The sequence below is a fragment of the Pempheris klunzingeri genome, chromosome 2 (assembly GCF_042242105.1).
Source record: "Pempheris klunzingeri isolate RE-2024b chromosome 2, fPemKlu1.hap1, whole genome shotgun sequence".
NCBI classification, from domain to species: domain Eukaryota; kingdom Metazoa; phylum Chordata; class Actinopteri; order Acropomatiformes; family Pempheridae; genus Pempheris; species Pempheris klunzingeri.
Genome location: NC_092013.1, coordinates 10165701 through 10180126, shown reverse-complemented (window position 1 = coordinate 10180126; position 14426 = coordinate 10165701). Strand labels below are relative to the sequence as shown.

The following is a 14426-nucleotide window of genomic DNA, read 5'->3' as shown; positions in this document are numbered from 1 at the left end:
AGGCTGGGTGAGTGTTAATACTGTCTGGGAAGCCAGGAGGGGGGATTACCTGGAAATGGTGCTATTGATCGGGGTTTGCCTCGGGAGAGGGCTGCATGTCGCTCAACCCTCCAGGGGCACACAGTGTTGGAAAGATGCTGCAAAAAGAGCCAACAAACAAACACCTCCTGAGACTGTGTGTGTTTGTGACGAACTGCCTTTTGTCTACAATGATGTATCTGCTTTAGAGGTCATTTTGCTGGCGGGGAAGCGTGGCGACAAAGGATGGGATGTGGAGTCATGACCTTCACAGATGACATGAGCTGATGATGAATCACACTGATAACAAACCATTCATTTAAAGCCTTTTTAACTATCATGATGCATGTGATTGTTTTGGGCTCTTTTACTTTTATCTCTGTGAGGACCAAGCTGAATTTTTTTTTCTTTTTGGCCTGATGATGAGTGAGAAGACTTTTGATATTTTGGGTAGTTTTTCAAAGGGTCGTTTATGGGGCAAGATTTTGCTTTGGAGTTAACACTGAAATTAGGTGTGGTTTATAGTAGGGCTGTGGCAGTGCCAGATTTCTACTGCATGATTGTCAAAAAATCACCTTAATATTACTGCAATATCTGTAGAAAACTGTTAATAAAAATATAAAAAATGATAACGTTATTAGTCAATTTCATCTTAAACTTAGTTTATTTTGTGTTTTCTCTCTCTTTAGGTAAATGAGTTGCACTCAAAATGCAGACATAGAGAGGTGGAGGGAGGCTCTGTATCTGTAGCTGTGTAAAAGAGTACGAAAAGAGCAGTTACACTAAATGGATAGTGAAAAGGGAACCAATAAACTGATGAGCTGGTGTTTTTCTTTTCTTCTCTCCCCACTCAAACAGTGTTAGCTTAGCTGACCCTAATCCCTGGCTCATGCTTTGACGCTGCCAAACAAATAACCAGGAGGGAGAGAATACTGTCGAGTTCATTATCATGACAACTTAGTTCACATTTTGTATTTTGAGGTACAATTAGAACAAATTTACATTCAAAGTGATTTCTTTGCTTAAGATATGATTAATCAATTATCAAATTTGTGACCACTACAATGGAATCAAAATTTTAAAGTAATTTTGTATTTGCATCTTTTATATATCATAGTTATCATCAATACCGGTATATCACGACACCCCTAATAAGAGTTGAGTTTGGGCATATTGTTATGAAGGTAAAGATTAGGGAATAGAGCATGCATCATGTCAATGAGGGTCCTCACATATACATGTACTGTATGTGCATAATGTGTGTGTGTGTGTGTGTCTGCGCCCGCTCTCACATTGTCATAGTGTGCTTGTGCTTCACTACTGCAATCTCAACTTGCTCTGGCATGACAGTCACCCCAGTGCCACGGCCACATTGCTGCATAGCTCGCTGTCTGCTGGCGTGAGGCTGCCACGTAAGTCAGCTGTGAGTTTTGCAAATACTGACCTCATTTTACCTCACACCACAGTTATACTGTCCTGTGAAACGTTCCTATGGTTAAGTGCGTCATAGATGAATGAACTGTTACAGGAAACCTCAATATGATAAACTGTGGTATGTGTGATAATGCAGAGGTCTCACTGGAAAATTAGACTGATTTATGTCTGTACTGTATTTTTACTGTTAGAAGGTTTTTCTCATGTAATGTCATACATGGTATATACCGTATGTTACTCTCAAGTCAGCATACTACTCTTCCGACTCTGCTTTGTCTGGACAACTGGTTGTTCTAAGGAAAGATCAAGTCCATCTTGAGACATGCTCTCATGTATCTGAAACCAGATATAGTTTGTAGAATCCTATATATGTGGTAGCTTTACTCTGTATTCCTTAGTCTCATCTATGCCTGTGATGTTGGACTCCGAGCTCGTACACCTACATAAACTTCTTGAATGAATCTTGGACTCCTCTCTTCAGTGCTACAACCACAGAAAAGCATCCCTACATCTACTGTATGTTCTTATTGAGGACAAAATAAAAACAACACAATTAAATGCTATTGAATCAACAACCCATTATCACACAATAGTGCATTGTGTTTGAACATCCCCCAGCACTTCTGCCGTCTGATTATCACAGACACTGGTGGATTGTATCTGATTACCCGCCATGCTTTAGCAATGACAGTCATTACTCCACAATGAAGTAGTGATATCAAAGCTATTAATATCGATCAGATGCAGAATGGCTTTTCCAAGAAGAGAGGTGCCGTGAGGATGTGGTACCTCCTCTCAGCCCAGTGGCTCCTCTCTGTCACACTGCTGATCTGTCTGCTGATCTGGATCAGAAAGAAACGTCAAGGTATGCACACTGCTTGGATATTTGTGTCTTTGTGCATTTGTAACGCCCATATTCTGTCATTACTATAATAGAGGGCTCATCCATGATTTGCATTTGCCCGAGCATTGCTTGTATAAACTTTTGACTTGTCATTCTTTTAGTTTTAGGTTATATATTTTTGCCAGGTCATTAATATACAAGCATGTTTTGACATGTTCAGTTACAGCGATGACTGTGCACTTTCACAGTGATGGCGGTAAGAAATGGGAGGGGTTCCTGTGTGTTTTATAGATAGTACCACTGTCTTGTATCTATTTAAAGACAACCCCATTAAGCTGCCTGCAACAGACGAGCCTCCAGCTCTCACTGCTGTCACATCGATTTGTTTGAATTTTCAATTTATGCAGACATTACTGTTAATAATTCACATCTCTCACATTGCGCTTTTGTTTGATTTTATATCACAGTGTTTATATTGAGGTTTAGATGCTTTGTTGCCCATGTGTTTTTTATTTTATATCTCATATAATGTGCAGTGATATACTTAAGTGATTGTGACATTATACAAAAACACAAAAAATGAAGCAATTACTGTATTCCTTCACTGATGCTACTTAAATTAAATCAGCTTCATTGGCAGCGATTGAACAAATACACTCCAGACAGACACAAAAGGCCATCCCTACATTTAGGTGTAATTGTTTGCTGCATCTAATTACTCATCCGAATCATAATTCCAGACATGAATAGCAGGTTAAATTGATATAATGTGTCTGCTAGTGGGAGAGGGGTCAATTAAAAGGGGAAAGTCACTGACAGTTGTGTTATGGGGGCTTGGGGGTTGAATTTTCTTCCATTCAGAATTTACTTAATGTAAGAAATTACAATTAAGAACAAATTGTCTTGTGAATTGGCCTTGTGAATGTGAGCCATCCATTTCAAGTACCCAGAGGTATTTTATGTGCAAACATCTCAACTAATTGCCAGAAAAACAATGTTAAATTTTATTGAACATGACATATCTGACTTTCTGAATTCAGAGGAGGCTTTTCTTTTCTTTTTCAATAAAGGAACGTCTGCAATATATATTTATATGCGTTGCCCCTCAGTAACCAGCCTCCCAGCTGCAGCTCATAGCAAAAGACAAGATAAGTCCAGTGGGAGTAAACAAACCTGCCATGTACAGATAGAGGATGTTACATCTTGAATGCTGTCAATAACAACACGGGGAGGAGAGAAAATGCAAAGCAATAATGCTCGAGCATGTTGTCTTTTGTAGGAAAGGTTTATCAGGTGAGTGAGATGCTGTCCTCTACTCTGGAGTGAGTTATGAAGAGGTTTCCTATGACAACACCTGATGAATCAGCTGCACAGGACAGTTACATGCACAGTAAACTTGAGGCTGGATCACATTGTGGGTAATGTGTCATGATGCTCCCTCCTCAGGTGGTGATGACCTCTCAGCATCTGAATGTGAAAGCAAGACGTCCTGGAGTGCTGGTTCAGCGGGGGATGCTGGTAAGCTGGACTGCGTCTAAACATTAAGTTTGAAGATATACTACGTCCTTAAAAGAGCAGTGGTAGATGAAGACCTAAAATTTAGAGATCTCATCATACCATCCTTATATACCCATCATTATCATTATATATACCCTGACCATAATGTAATATAGTGTCAAAAAGCCTGGCAGTTGTTTTTTTCTACTTCTGTAAATGTTACAAAAGTCATAGAAACCTATCTCAACCCCAGGAAAACCCGCTGCAGTCTGCAAGACAAGTTCATACAGGAAGATTTATTTTCCAGCAAGACAAAGACTACAAAAATAAAGTTATAAGCAAAAAGCAGATGGATTAAAGATATTAATGCCCTGCAGTGGTCAGTGTCCAGGCTTTAATCGAATTCAGGATTTGTGGAAGAACCTGAAAACTGCTCCTCTCTCGCGGCCATCATGCTCCTTAAAATGGGAAATGCGCAAAGCCAATGCGATCTATAATTGAGTGCGTTGATTTCAGAATATTTGTATTTGTGAGATTTCACATTTATATTGAAGAAGATGAGTATGAAAAAAGCCTTGTTATATCGACTGTGATTCAATGTTTAAAACAATAAAATATGAAAAATTACACATAGAGTGGAGGACGAGAGAGGTTGAGTATTTTTAATAGGCACTATGTACAGTGTGTGTGTGTGTGTGTGTGTGAGTGAGTGTGTGTATGTGTGTGTGTGTGTGTGTAAATGCGTATGCATAACCATGTGTGCCTCCATGTCTGCCAAGAGGATAGTTAAGCTGTGCACTTTTGCAACTGCTCCGACTGTCCATAACAGGCAGGCTGAGTTAGAGGTGAGAGGCTCCTTGTGCTCCACACAGTACAGCAGGGTAGCAGGGATTTTTACACTCACGGCCTCTGTCCTTCAGTCAGCTTCAGCTCCAGGACCATGGCACAACCGGTTCCCATTGACCCAACCAAGATGGGTGAGGGTCGGGCCATCGCCGTGCTGACCTCGGGCGGCGATGCCCAGGGTAAGTGGAGGGTGGCATGTGAATGTGGAGTGCCAGGGCATGGCATGTTAGTAACTGAGCGTCAGGATCTCATGACAGATAAGTATAGTATAATAAGTATAAGTATAAGTATTTGAGACATAATAACATAGACATAGTAATCTAGAATCCAAATGTTGATGCCTCTTGAATAGTAATTTGTTTTCTTTCAGTGCTGTAAGTACTGAGGGTCATTTGCTTTTTGACATTAGAAACAGTTTGAGAGCAGTTTTAAGAATTAAGTAGCAATAGCATCAGACACCAACACTGCTTTTGAAAAACAAAAGCTTAACTGTCATATTCCATCATGATTGCAGCTCCTTTTTATATAATTTTCTTTTAATAACTGATAAATGAGTTGTTTACTGCAATAGAGCTACCTTAGCTATCTTATAGCTTTCCCTACTGAAAAGTGCAGGCTGAATTCCTTCACGGACCTTCCAGCTTCCAGGACCACAGGGTGACACAGACTCTCCCCTGACCTTTAACTTGATGAGGAACATCTCCAGTGTGACCTTTGGGAAGTGTGTCAGTGACCCCTTATAGCCCTTTAGTGTGAGCATGTGAGACAGTGAGCTATCGTCTGCCTGTTTTTCTGCCCATTTGAATTTGATAAGATGTAGGACAAATGTGTGAATGCTAATCCTCAGCCTTCTTCTTTTTCACTCTCCAAGACACATAATCCTTGTTCTCATCAGCATTTTTAGCACCTTTTTTTTTTAAATCATATTGATACCCAAAATTCCTTCCTCTATTCCTTCCTGCTCTCTCTCTGTAAGACTGTATCTGTTATGAGGTCTAATTTTAGAGGAATGACCTTTCTGTCATGTGTTTGTAAAGTGGTGAGGTGGAGTTAGAGGCCTGTCCTACTCTTCCTGTATTTCTTCTCCCCCTTTACACTGTAAGTGGAGATGCTCTTGGCACTCTTTAGGTTAATCTATCCGCATCTTGTCCTTTAAGCCGACCTCCTGAGTGTTGAGAGTGCATGCAGAGGCCAAGTTGCCTTTCCTGCAATACAACTCTGCTGCCATCGCTGTCAATTTAACTGTTACCAAAGATGAAATAACAGATTAAATGAAATGGTACCATAGCATTGTTTTATCACCTGTCTTTATCTTAAGCTTGAGTTGTTGTTGTTGTTGTTGTTGCACTCATCTGGTGTTCAGCAGCAGCAGCAGCAGCAGGTTAATGTAAAGACTGAAAAAAGAAATGCTAATATTATTAAAAGTATGTGTTATGCAGCATCCATCGAGCAAATTGGAGGCTCAGATGGACTATCAAGATATTTCCAATCAAGTCACCATGTTAACTTGTTGCAATTGCACATAAAAACTAAAGATAATCTACAATTATTGCAGAAATATGAACACAAACTATTCAAATATAGTAACAATAGTAACTGTATTTTTTACTGTGCCTACAGGTATGAATGCAGCTGTGAGGGCCACAGTTCGAGTGGGACTTTATACTGGAGCCAAGGTGTTTTTTGTCCATGAGGTAAATATTGGTTTTGAATTTTGTGCTTTATTTATTCAATTCATCCTTTATCTATGCAATGTCAAAACAAAGACGAAACAGCTCAGAAGTTATTCAGTTCAGTTCAGTTGACAATGTAAAACAACAAAACACTCACAAGTGAGAAGCTAGAACCAGTGAATGTTTGTCATTTTTGCCTGAGAAATTACTTAAATGATTAGTCGCTGATGAAGATCTGCTTTTGATAAACACATTTTCTCAGGTCTGTTCCACACCTAAAAATATTCAGCAAATCCCAACACACAACATGCCAGATTTAGAATATGCCTCCATCACTAAGCCTAAGGCTTCTTTTCTTTTCAAGGGAATTAAATTGTGATATTTTGTTGTGCGTCTGTTTGTCGTCAGGGTTACCAGGGTCTGGTAGATGGAGGAGACCATATCCGCCCTGCTACTTGGGAGAGCGTGTCAATGATGCTACAGCTGGTGAGAGCAAGCACGAGGATGCAAAAGCATATTTATCTGCACACTCATCATGTCCCCTTTTTTTAACTTGTGATCAGCTGGTCACATTAAGTGGGACGGATGAGCTGTGTAACTCTAGCAACTCTTTAACCCCTATGGAGCAGCGTTGTAGGTCAGATGGTTATCTTAAATGCCAAGGTTCATTAAATGGACTAAATAGACTTAGAGCATTAACGCGAGTGCTTAGGTTTCAGATAATCTTATCCCATTGACATCTCCTAATCTGTCTCTGTGTGACTCTTGTTTGGTACTGAAACCCGTCCCTCATGCCTAACTCCAGGGTGGGACTGTGATTGGTAGTGCCCGCTGTCAGGATTTCCGCTCCAAGGAGGGACGCACCAAGGCCGCTTACAACTTAGTCAAGCTGGGCATCACCAACCTGTGTGTGATTGGAGGTGATGGCAGCCTGACAGGTGCCAACCAGTTCAGAACAGAGTGGAGTGAGCTGCTGGCAATCCTGGTCAAAGCCGGTGAGAGGCAAGACCCCAAAATTCACCTATGAAAGAAATGTTAGTTTGATACTGAATGGAGAAAGTTTTGAATTTGCATTAACTTGGAAATAGGTGATATGAGCAATAAAGTCTCCAGTGTCTCTGTCTCAAATAGCAGGTTACTGTTTGAGAATGAAAATTTCTGAGCATGTTGTCTTTTCAATCTGTGCTCAGGTAAGATCACGTCAAATGAGGCAAAGAGTTCCTCCTATCTCAATATCGTTGGCATGGTGGGCTCCATTGACAATGATTTCTGTGGCACCGATATGACCATCGGCACGGACTCTGCCCTTCATCGCATCATAGAGATAGTGGACGCCATCACCACCACAGCACAGAGGTACACGTGGAACCAGTCGTACATCTATTTCATGTACGCCGTGTAATGTTAAGACTCTTGACACTGTTAAATGTGCTGCTCTGCAGTCACCAGAGGACCTTCATCCTGGAGGTGATGGGCAGGCATTGTGGGTGAGTACAGCCTGTGTGTGATAAGTGAGCAGGAGTGACATGAAGGTGAAGGTGGTAGCCAGAGATTTGTAAGTCTTGGGAGATTTGTATGCATTGTTTCTTCATTGTTTGTCATTGTGTACGGCTAAACAAAACCCCATCTCTTACCCTTACTCTACCCATAACCTACCCCATAACTATTACCCTAAGCCTAACCTTGGCCCTTAACCCAAATCCAACAGGAACTTAGCAAACCTATGTAGGCATATGGTTCTGTCACTGAGAGACTGATTCGGTAGAAAAATGTTGTAACTGCTGGTCATAATGTTACATTATACACAAAACATATGTGCTTTGTAAGGATGAAATAGTGAAACAACCCTTTTAACTACATTCAGATCTCAGAATAAAATAGACAGAGGCTACAGCGACACCAGCCGTCCTGTGAGGCTGTATTTAGGCACAGTGGTGCTTTGAGCTAAATGCTAACAACAGCGTGCCAACATGTTCACAAAGACAGTGCTATAACGCCATAATATTATAGCATCTCATCTAATGAGCACAAAGTAGAGCTGAAGCTGATGGGAATGTCATTCGTTTTGCAGGTTTTGGTAACATAAATCAAAGTAGTGGACAAATAAAGACATAAGTTAAGAAAGATATAGACCTGATGATGGTGCTAGATGAAAAGTGTGGGGGGGGGGCAGAGTTTTTAGTTTAACCTGAGGAGGCAAAAATGGGTTTGGCAGTTTGTTTGATTTGAAGTATTTACTGTGTCATTATCGGTTGTCCTATTGTATACATGTAATTTCAGAGGTGTTCCCTACGGAGAATTAATTTGATAACCAAAGTCAACACCTACTCTCCACCTACAGTTACCTGGCTTTGGTGACAGCTCTGGCCTGCGGTGCTGACTGGGTGTTCATCCCAGAGATGCCCCCCGATGAGGGATGGGAGGAGCATCTGTGCAGAAGACTGACAGATGTAAACGTTTTGTCCTGCATCATCTTCAATGACTAATTTGAATCTGCCTTAAAAAACAAAAGCCTGCTTGTTGATCTTAAAGGTTTTCTCTGTCCCTCTCAGCAAAGAGGCCGCGGCTCCCGTCTGAATATCATCATTGTTGCAGAGGGAGCGATAGACCTCAAAAATAAACCGATCACATGTGACGACGTCAAACAGGTAGGTAATGGCAGACCTCCAATATACTAACACATATAGAGGCTCTCAGAATGAGGCAGACTCATAAAATTATTATCTCTTCGTCCAGCTGGTATCAAAGAAGCTCGGCTTTGACACCCGCACCACCATCTTGGGCCATGTACAGAGAGGAGGAACCCCTTCTGCCTTTGACAGAATTTTGGTAATACAGCCCCACATATAAACATTTTACATTTTCACCAGTTAATCTTGCTTCATGTTAATGATGTGAATAACCAGAAGTGTAACTGCTTCTTTAAGCTCTTTTGATTGTCATGCTTCAGGCCAGCAGGATGGGTGTGGAGGCTGTGATGGCTCTGCTGGAAGCCACACCGGACACTCCTGCATGCGTGGTCAGCTTGTCCGGAAACATGGCTGTCAGGCTGCCTCTCATGGAGTGCGTGCAAGTGGTGAGTCAAACCAGTCTCCCAAATGCAAACCATCCTTCTTCAGTTTGTACAAAATGAACAGATGAACGTTACTTCAAGGAGTGTGTTTTAGCTCTCCTAATGAATGATGATGATAAGATGAGCAATGACAAGCTATACGTTCCTTTTTGTCTTTCCTCCCTCTTTCATATAAGACGAAAGATGTCACCACAGCCATGGCTGAGGGGAGGTTTGATGATGCGGTGAAGCTCAGGGGAAAGTGAGGCATGCACTTTTGTGTTATCCATTTGCAACTGCTGATGTGCTGTGTTGTTTTTAAAATGTTTGTACATTTCTACTAATTCTTTGACAATAGGAGCTTTGAGAACAACTGGAACACTTATAAAATGCTGGCTCATTTGCACCCCCCAGATACAAAGGTCAGGAACTACAGTTGTATCATCTTTATTGTACATTAAATTGACTCACAGTCAATAAGCCCCAGTGGAAAATACAAATGTCTCTGACAAATGTCTGTGTGTACCTGCACCAGAGCAACATCAACATTGCCATATTAAACGTGGGAGCTCCGTGTGCTGGAATGAATGCAGCAGTTCGCTCAGCTGTCAGGGTCGGGCTCCTCCAGGGCCACCACATGCTGGCAGTGCACGATGGCTTCGATGGTTTGGCCCATGGAATGGTAAATTCTAGCTATACACACTTAAACAAACAAGCTGTTTTTGACTTTAATGAGCGTTCACGAGCTTTATCATATAAATTCATAGCCTACACGTATGATAGAGCATGCACTCTGTCCCTGCACAGATTGAGCCCATTGGTTGGTCTGAAGTGGCAGGTTGGACTGGAAAGGGGGGCTCCAATTTGGGCACAAAGAGGTGAGATATTTCAGCAAACTACTCTGGTGTTTGGTACAGTAATAATAGCGCTTGTTTCAGTGTTTTAAAGTCTGCATTTTGGGAATGGTTCTCTAGATCATCTCAGCCAGCAGCTGCAAACAGGCTGTGAACAAGCTATAATGGCTGTAATATAATACATATCAAGTGCTAAAGAGCTTGTTTTTGCCACTGACAGGCTCAGATTGTTATTCTAGGTGTTACAGAAAGGATCCCTACAGAGATAGACCAGTAAGATCCTTTTTGTCTAACCAGAAATAGCTGTTATATCACTCTCTTCAAAGCCACCATTGAAAAAAACAATAGTTTTACCTCGCAGAACATGAGAGTTGCTGGTTTACCGCTGCCTCCATTGGCTAGTTTGTGTTATTGTGTGTCACACAAACATTATGTTGGAAATTAACCCTTTAAAACACCAAAGTTGCATAATACAGTAAAATGCCTTAGTTATCCTTTAACATTGAGCAGGTGTAATTTACTATGATTCCGTGTTTTTGTTCTTAAAGGTCCCTGCCACAGGAGTTCATGGAGGAGATCAGTCTGAGCATCACTAAGTTCAACATTCATGCTGTAGTGATTATTGGAGGCTTTGAGGTGAGCAGATAAAATATAGAGGCTTTGCTACAATATTCGTACCAGAGTAAAGCCCTCGAACTTAACCCCAGCGTGTAAGTCATAGTCAAAGTCACTCACTGACATTTTATTGATTTCCTCCTCCTCCTTCTTCACAAGGCCTTCGTTGGTGGTCTGCAGATGGTGCAGGCTAGAGAGAAGTATGAGGAACTTTGTATTCCCCTTGTCGTTGTTCCTGCTACTGTCTCTAACAATATTCCTGGATCGGACTTTAGTATCGGTGCCGACACTGCGCTTAACACTATCACAATGGTAAATTTCTTATATGGTACAACAAAAAACAAACACCAGACAATCCCAAAACTAAATCTCACTCACTATATATTATACTGTATTCTCTTTCTTTTTCTCCTTTTCAGACATGTGACAAGATCAAACAATCTGCTGCAGGCACCAAGAGAAGAGTGTTCATCATTGAGACTATGGGAGGATACTGTGGCTACCTGGCAACAATGGCTGGCCTTGCATCTGGAGCTGATGCTGCTTACATTTATGAGGAGCCTTTCAACATTCATGACCTAGAGGTTTGTCCTTATGAATGTACAAAAGACAGCAAGCTAAGAGATGACATGTATCCGTCAGGGATAGATGGATGGATATCTTTTAACTCAGTGGTCTGACGGTTGATTTGTTTGCAGATGAATGTGGAACATCTGGTGGAGAAGATGAAGACCACAGTGAAGAGAGGGCTCATTCTGAGGTTTACAGGAATCAACTTTGCACCCTGCAGCTCACTGTGGCTTCATATCTCACCCAATATTCTACATGTTTTTCAGAAATGAGAAATGCAACGTTAACTACACCACAGACTTTATCTTCAACCTGTACACAGAGGAGGGCAAAGGTGTGTTTGACTGCAGGAAGAATGTACTTGGACATATGCAGCAGGTGAGCCACTATATCCAGACCCTGTTTATTATGCATGGTCTCATTATATTTTATATTTCGTAAACATAAGGAAACCAATCTTTTGTCATTAGGGTGGAACACCCTCTCCCTTCGATAGGAACTTTGCCACCAAGATGGGTATGAAGTCTGTGTTATGGTTGACTGACAAGCTGAAGGAATGCTACAGACATGGTGAGGACATGACAAAATGTTGCACAGAATTGTAGTGTGAGGACCCGCTGTGCTCCCTGTGCGAATATGTTCTATATTTTTAACCTCAACCCTCCAGGTCGTATCTTTGCCAACACTCCAGACTCAGCCTGTGTGCTGGGCATGAGGAAGAGATCTCTGGTCTTCCAGCCTCTGGCAGAACTGAAAGATCTTACTGACTTTGAGTAAGTGTTTCGTTTCTATCCTGTATTTTCTCGTCTCCTATTCTCTTTTGTATTGTTTTGTATTTACTCACAGTGAGTGTTAGTGGGCCAAACCAGGGTTGAAACATCACGTTAATATTGGATTTACATTCAACAGCTAGCGAGGACTCCAATAATACGTCCATGTTGCTGTGGTTGTGCTACAGTACATGTTTATATAGGCAGTTATTTGCTAACATGTTAGCCATAAAGCTTGAGACCCCTTGGTAAAAGTGTATGAATGAGTCTTTCTGACTCCTTGTAGTCATAAATGACTAAATCCAGCTTTAATTTAAATCTCCCACTTACATTATTTGACAACCTGGGAATTTTGTTCTTGTTTCATTTTCCTTTTTGTGCTGACAAATGTTGTCGTCCTCAGACACCGTATTCCAAAGATTCAGTGGTGGCTGAAGCTGAGGCCCATCCTGAAAATCCTCGCCAAGTACATGGTTAATCTGGACACCACTGAAAAGACTGCGATTGAGCACATCACCAAGAAGAGAGGCTTAGTCCCTTAGTAGCTTTTCTATGTGATTATTCTCTCCATCAGGTCCTGATGCGACCTGACTGACTGACCTCTGTTTAAAGCACTTTATGAGCTCTGCCTGTTAAGTGCAATATAAATAAAGATGATAATTATATCACCAAAACACACGGCAAATCTCTCAGTTGATGCTCAAAAGTCATATGGGTGGCTATTTTTACAGAAAACATTTATGATTTGCTGTGGAGTAAAAACTGAAGGTATTTGTGTGATGAAATCTCTTTTAGAGCCGTCTCCATTCACAGAGGCTCTTTCCCATTGCAGCTATGTAGCTATGCAGCAAAAATTGTAGTTTTGCATCTTGTGCACCCGGACTCTACTTTCTATCCATCTATTTTCATCTAAAATCTAAAAGAAACTCTCCTATATTGTAATTTCCAATCCCAGCTCCATTTTCATTTCCTGTCAACTATACACATTTTTACAGAGAAATCAGGGTTCTCGTCATGCAGTGTGTCTCACAGTGTCTCTATTTAAGATTATAGATAATTTTATTTCATCTTCTCATCTTCTCAGACATTAAAAATCATTGCAGATACAACATAAAGATACCAGTCAATTAAAAAAAAATTGTCTGGAGTTGTTGTCAAAGCAGCTCATTCAGGTTAACTGGACCATGACTTTTTCAGTCTGTGTTGGTGCTTTGACAGGCCTGTCTACAGTTTTGATTGGTGAGACTGAAGTCTGCTGTCAAAACAGTATGGAACAAAACCTACAAGCTAAGATGAAAAGATGGAGATAGATTACATTAGGTTTATTAAAGATTAAAGATTAAAGATAAATTATTGTTTGTTCACACTTTGTGAACAAAACACTCCCTCAGCCCTTGAAGGTTCTCAAGTCCTCCTGAGTTTTGAGAGTAATGGAACAGCCCTTGAGATGGCAGTCGAGATTTCAGCAAAGTGGAAATCTACAAATGCTTGTTATGTTGCTATTGGAAACACACCATTAATAATAATATTCTTTGGCCCTGAAGCCTCTTGAGAGTGAAAAGTTTGATTAGTTAAACGCAGATGATCTACAGGGGGCCACGTGGGGAAGTGTGGAGCTGTGCCCTCTAGTGGATATGTTTAAATCAACAAAGTTTATTGACCACTCCACTCACAATATAAGAGAAATAATACAATATAAGAATACATTTACAAACCTAAAATGGAATCAAATCCTGGACCTATTTATGCTGATTTATTGTTTTACTAGAGTGAATCACAGTGTATGTAACAGGTTTTTAATTATCAAACACAAATAATGATTGCATGCACCTTTGGCAGCAATGAAAGCCTCAATTCTATATCATTAAGTCTGCATTAGCTGAACACAATTCCCCCAATTCCTCTTTGCAAACCTGTTCTGGTTCTGCCATGTTTCACAAGGACTAAAAGTTTACAGCAATTTTCAAAGTTTGCCACAAATTCTGGATTGCATTGACATCTCCACTTTGACTTGGCCACAATGGGATATTAACTTTGTCGTTTTCAGATTGGCTTCACATTTTGGACTACAGTAAAATAGATAAAATAAAACAAAATAAGATAACATAAAATAAAACACATTTAAATGTCAGCTATAATTGTAATATGTAGTGCTCAGATTTGCCTGACTCATTATGCAATCAGAGAATTGAGCTGATTTTAGAATGAACGTGTGGTTTGAAGAGGTTGAAAACAGTAGGTGCATTTTAGTAT

The 14426-nt window shown here is 40.6% G+C and overlaps 1 protein-coding gene across 1 annotated transcript; it reads left to right on the top strand.

The window, feature by feature from the left end:
• The first annotated feature begins 3508 nt into the window (after nucleotides 1-3508).
• Nucleotides 3509-12847, top strand: pfkmb (phosphofructokinase, muscle b). Its single transcript, XM_070838546.1, has 24 exons — nucleotides 3509-3589; nucleotides 3743-3814; nucleotides 4714-4818; nucleotides 6260-6333; nucleotides 6721-6798; nucleotides 7118-7307; nucleotides 7503-7668; nucleotides 7755-7799; nucleotides 8654-8762; nucleotides 8865-8960; nucleotides 9049-9141; nucleotides 9263-9388; nucleotides 9562-9626; nucleotides 9723-9786; nucleotides 9900-10046; nucleotides 10172-10242; nucleotides 10767-10854; nucleotides 10993-11145; nucleotides 11253-11417; nucleotides 11532-11593; nucleotides 11670-11781; nucleotides 11874-11973; nucleotides 12071-12176; nucleotides 12577-12847. The coding sequence occupies exons 1-24, from the start codon at nucleotides 3550-3552 to the stop codon at nucleotides 12713-12715; spliced, it is 2466 nt and encodes an 821-aa protein (XP_070694647.1). The 5' UTR covers nucleotides 3509-3549; the 3' UTR covers nucleotides 12716-12847.
• The last annotated feature ends 1579 nt before the right edge of the window (nucleotides 12848-14426 follow it).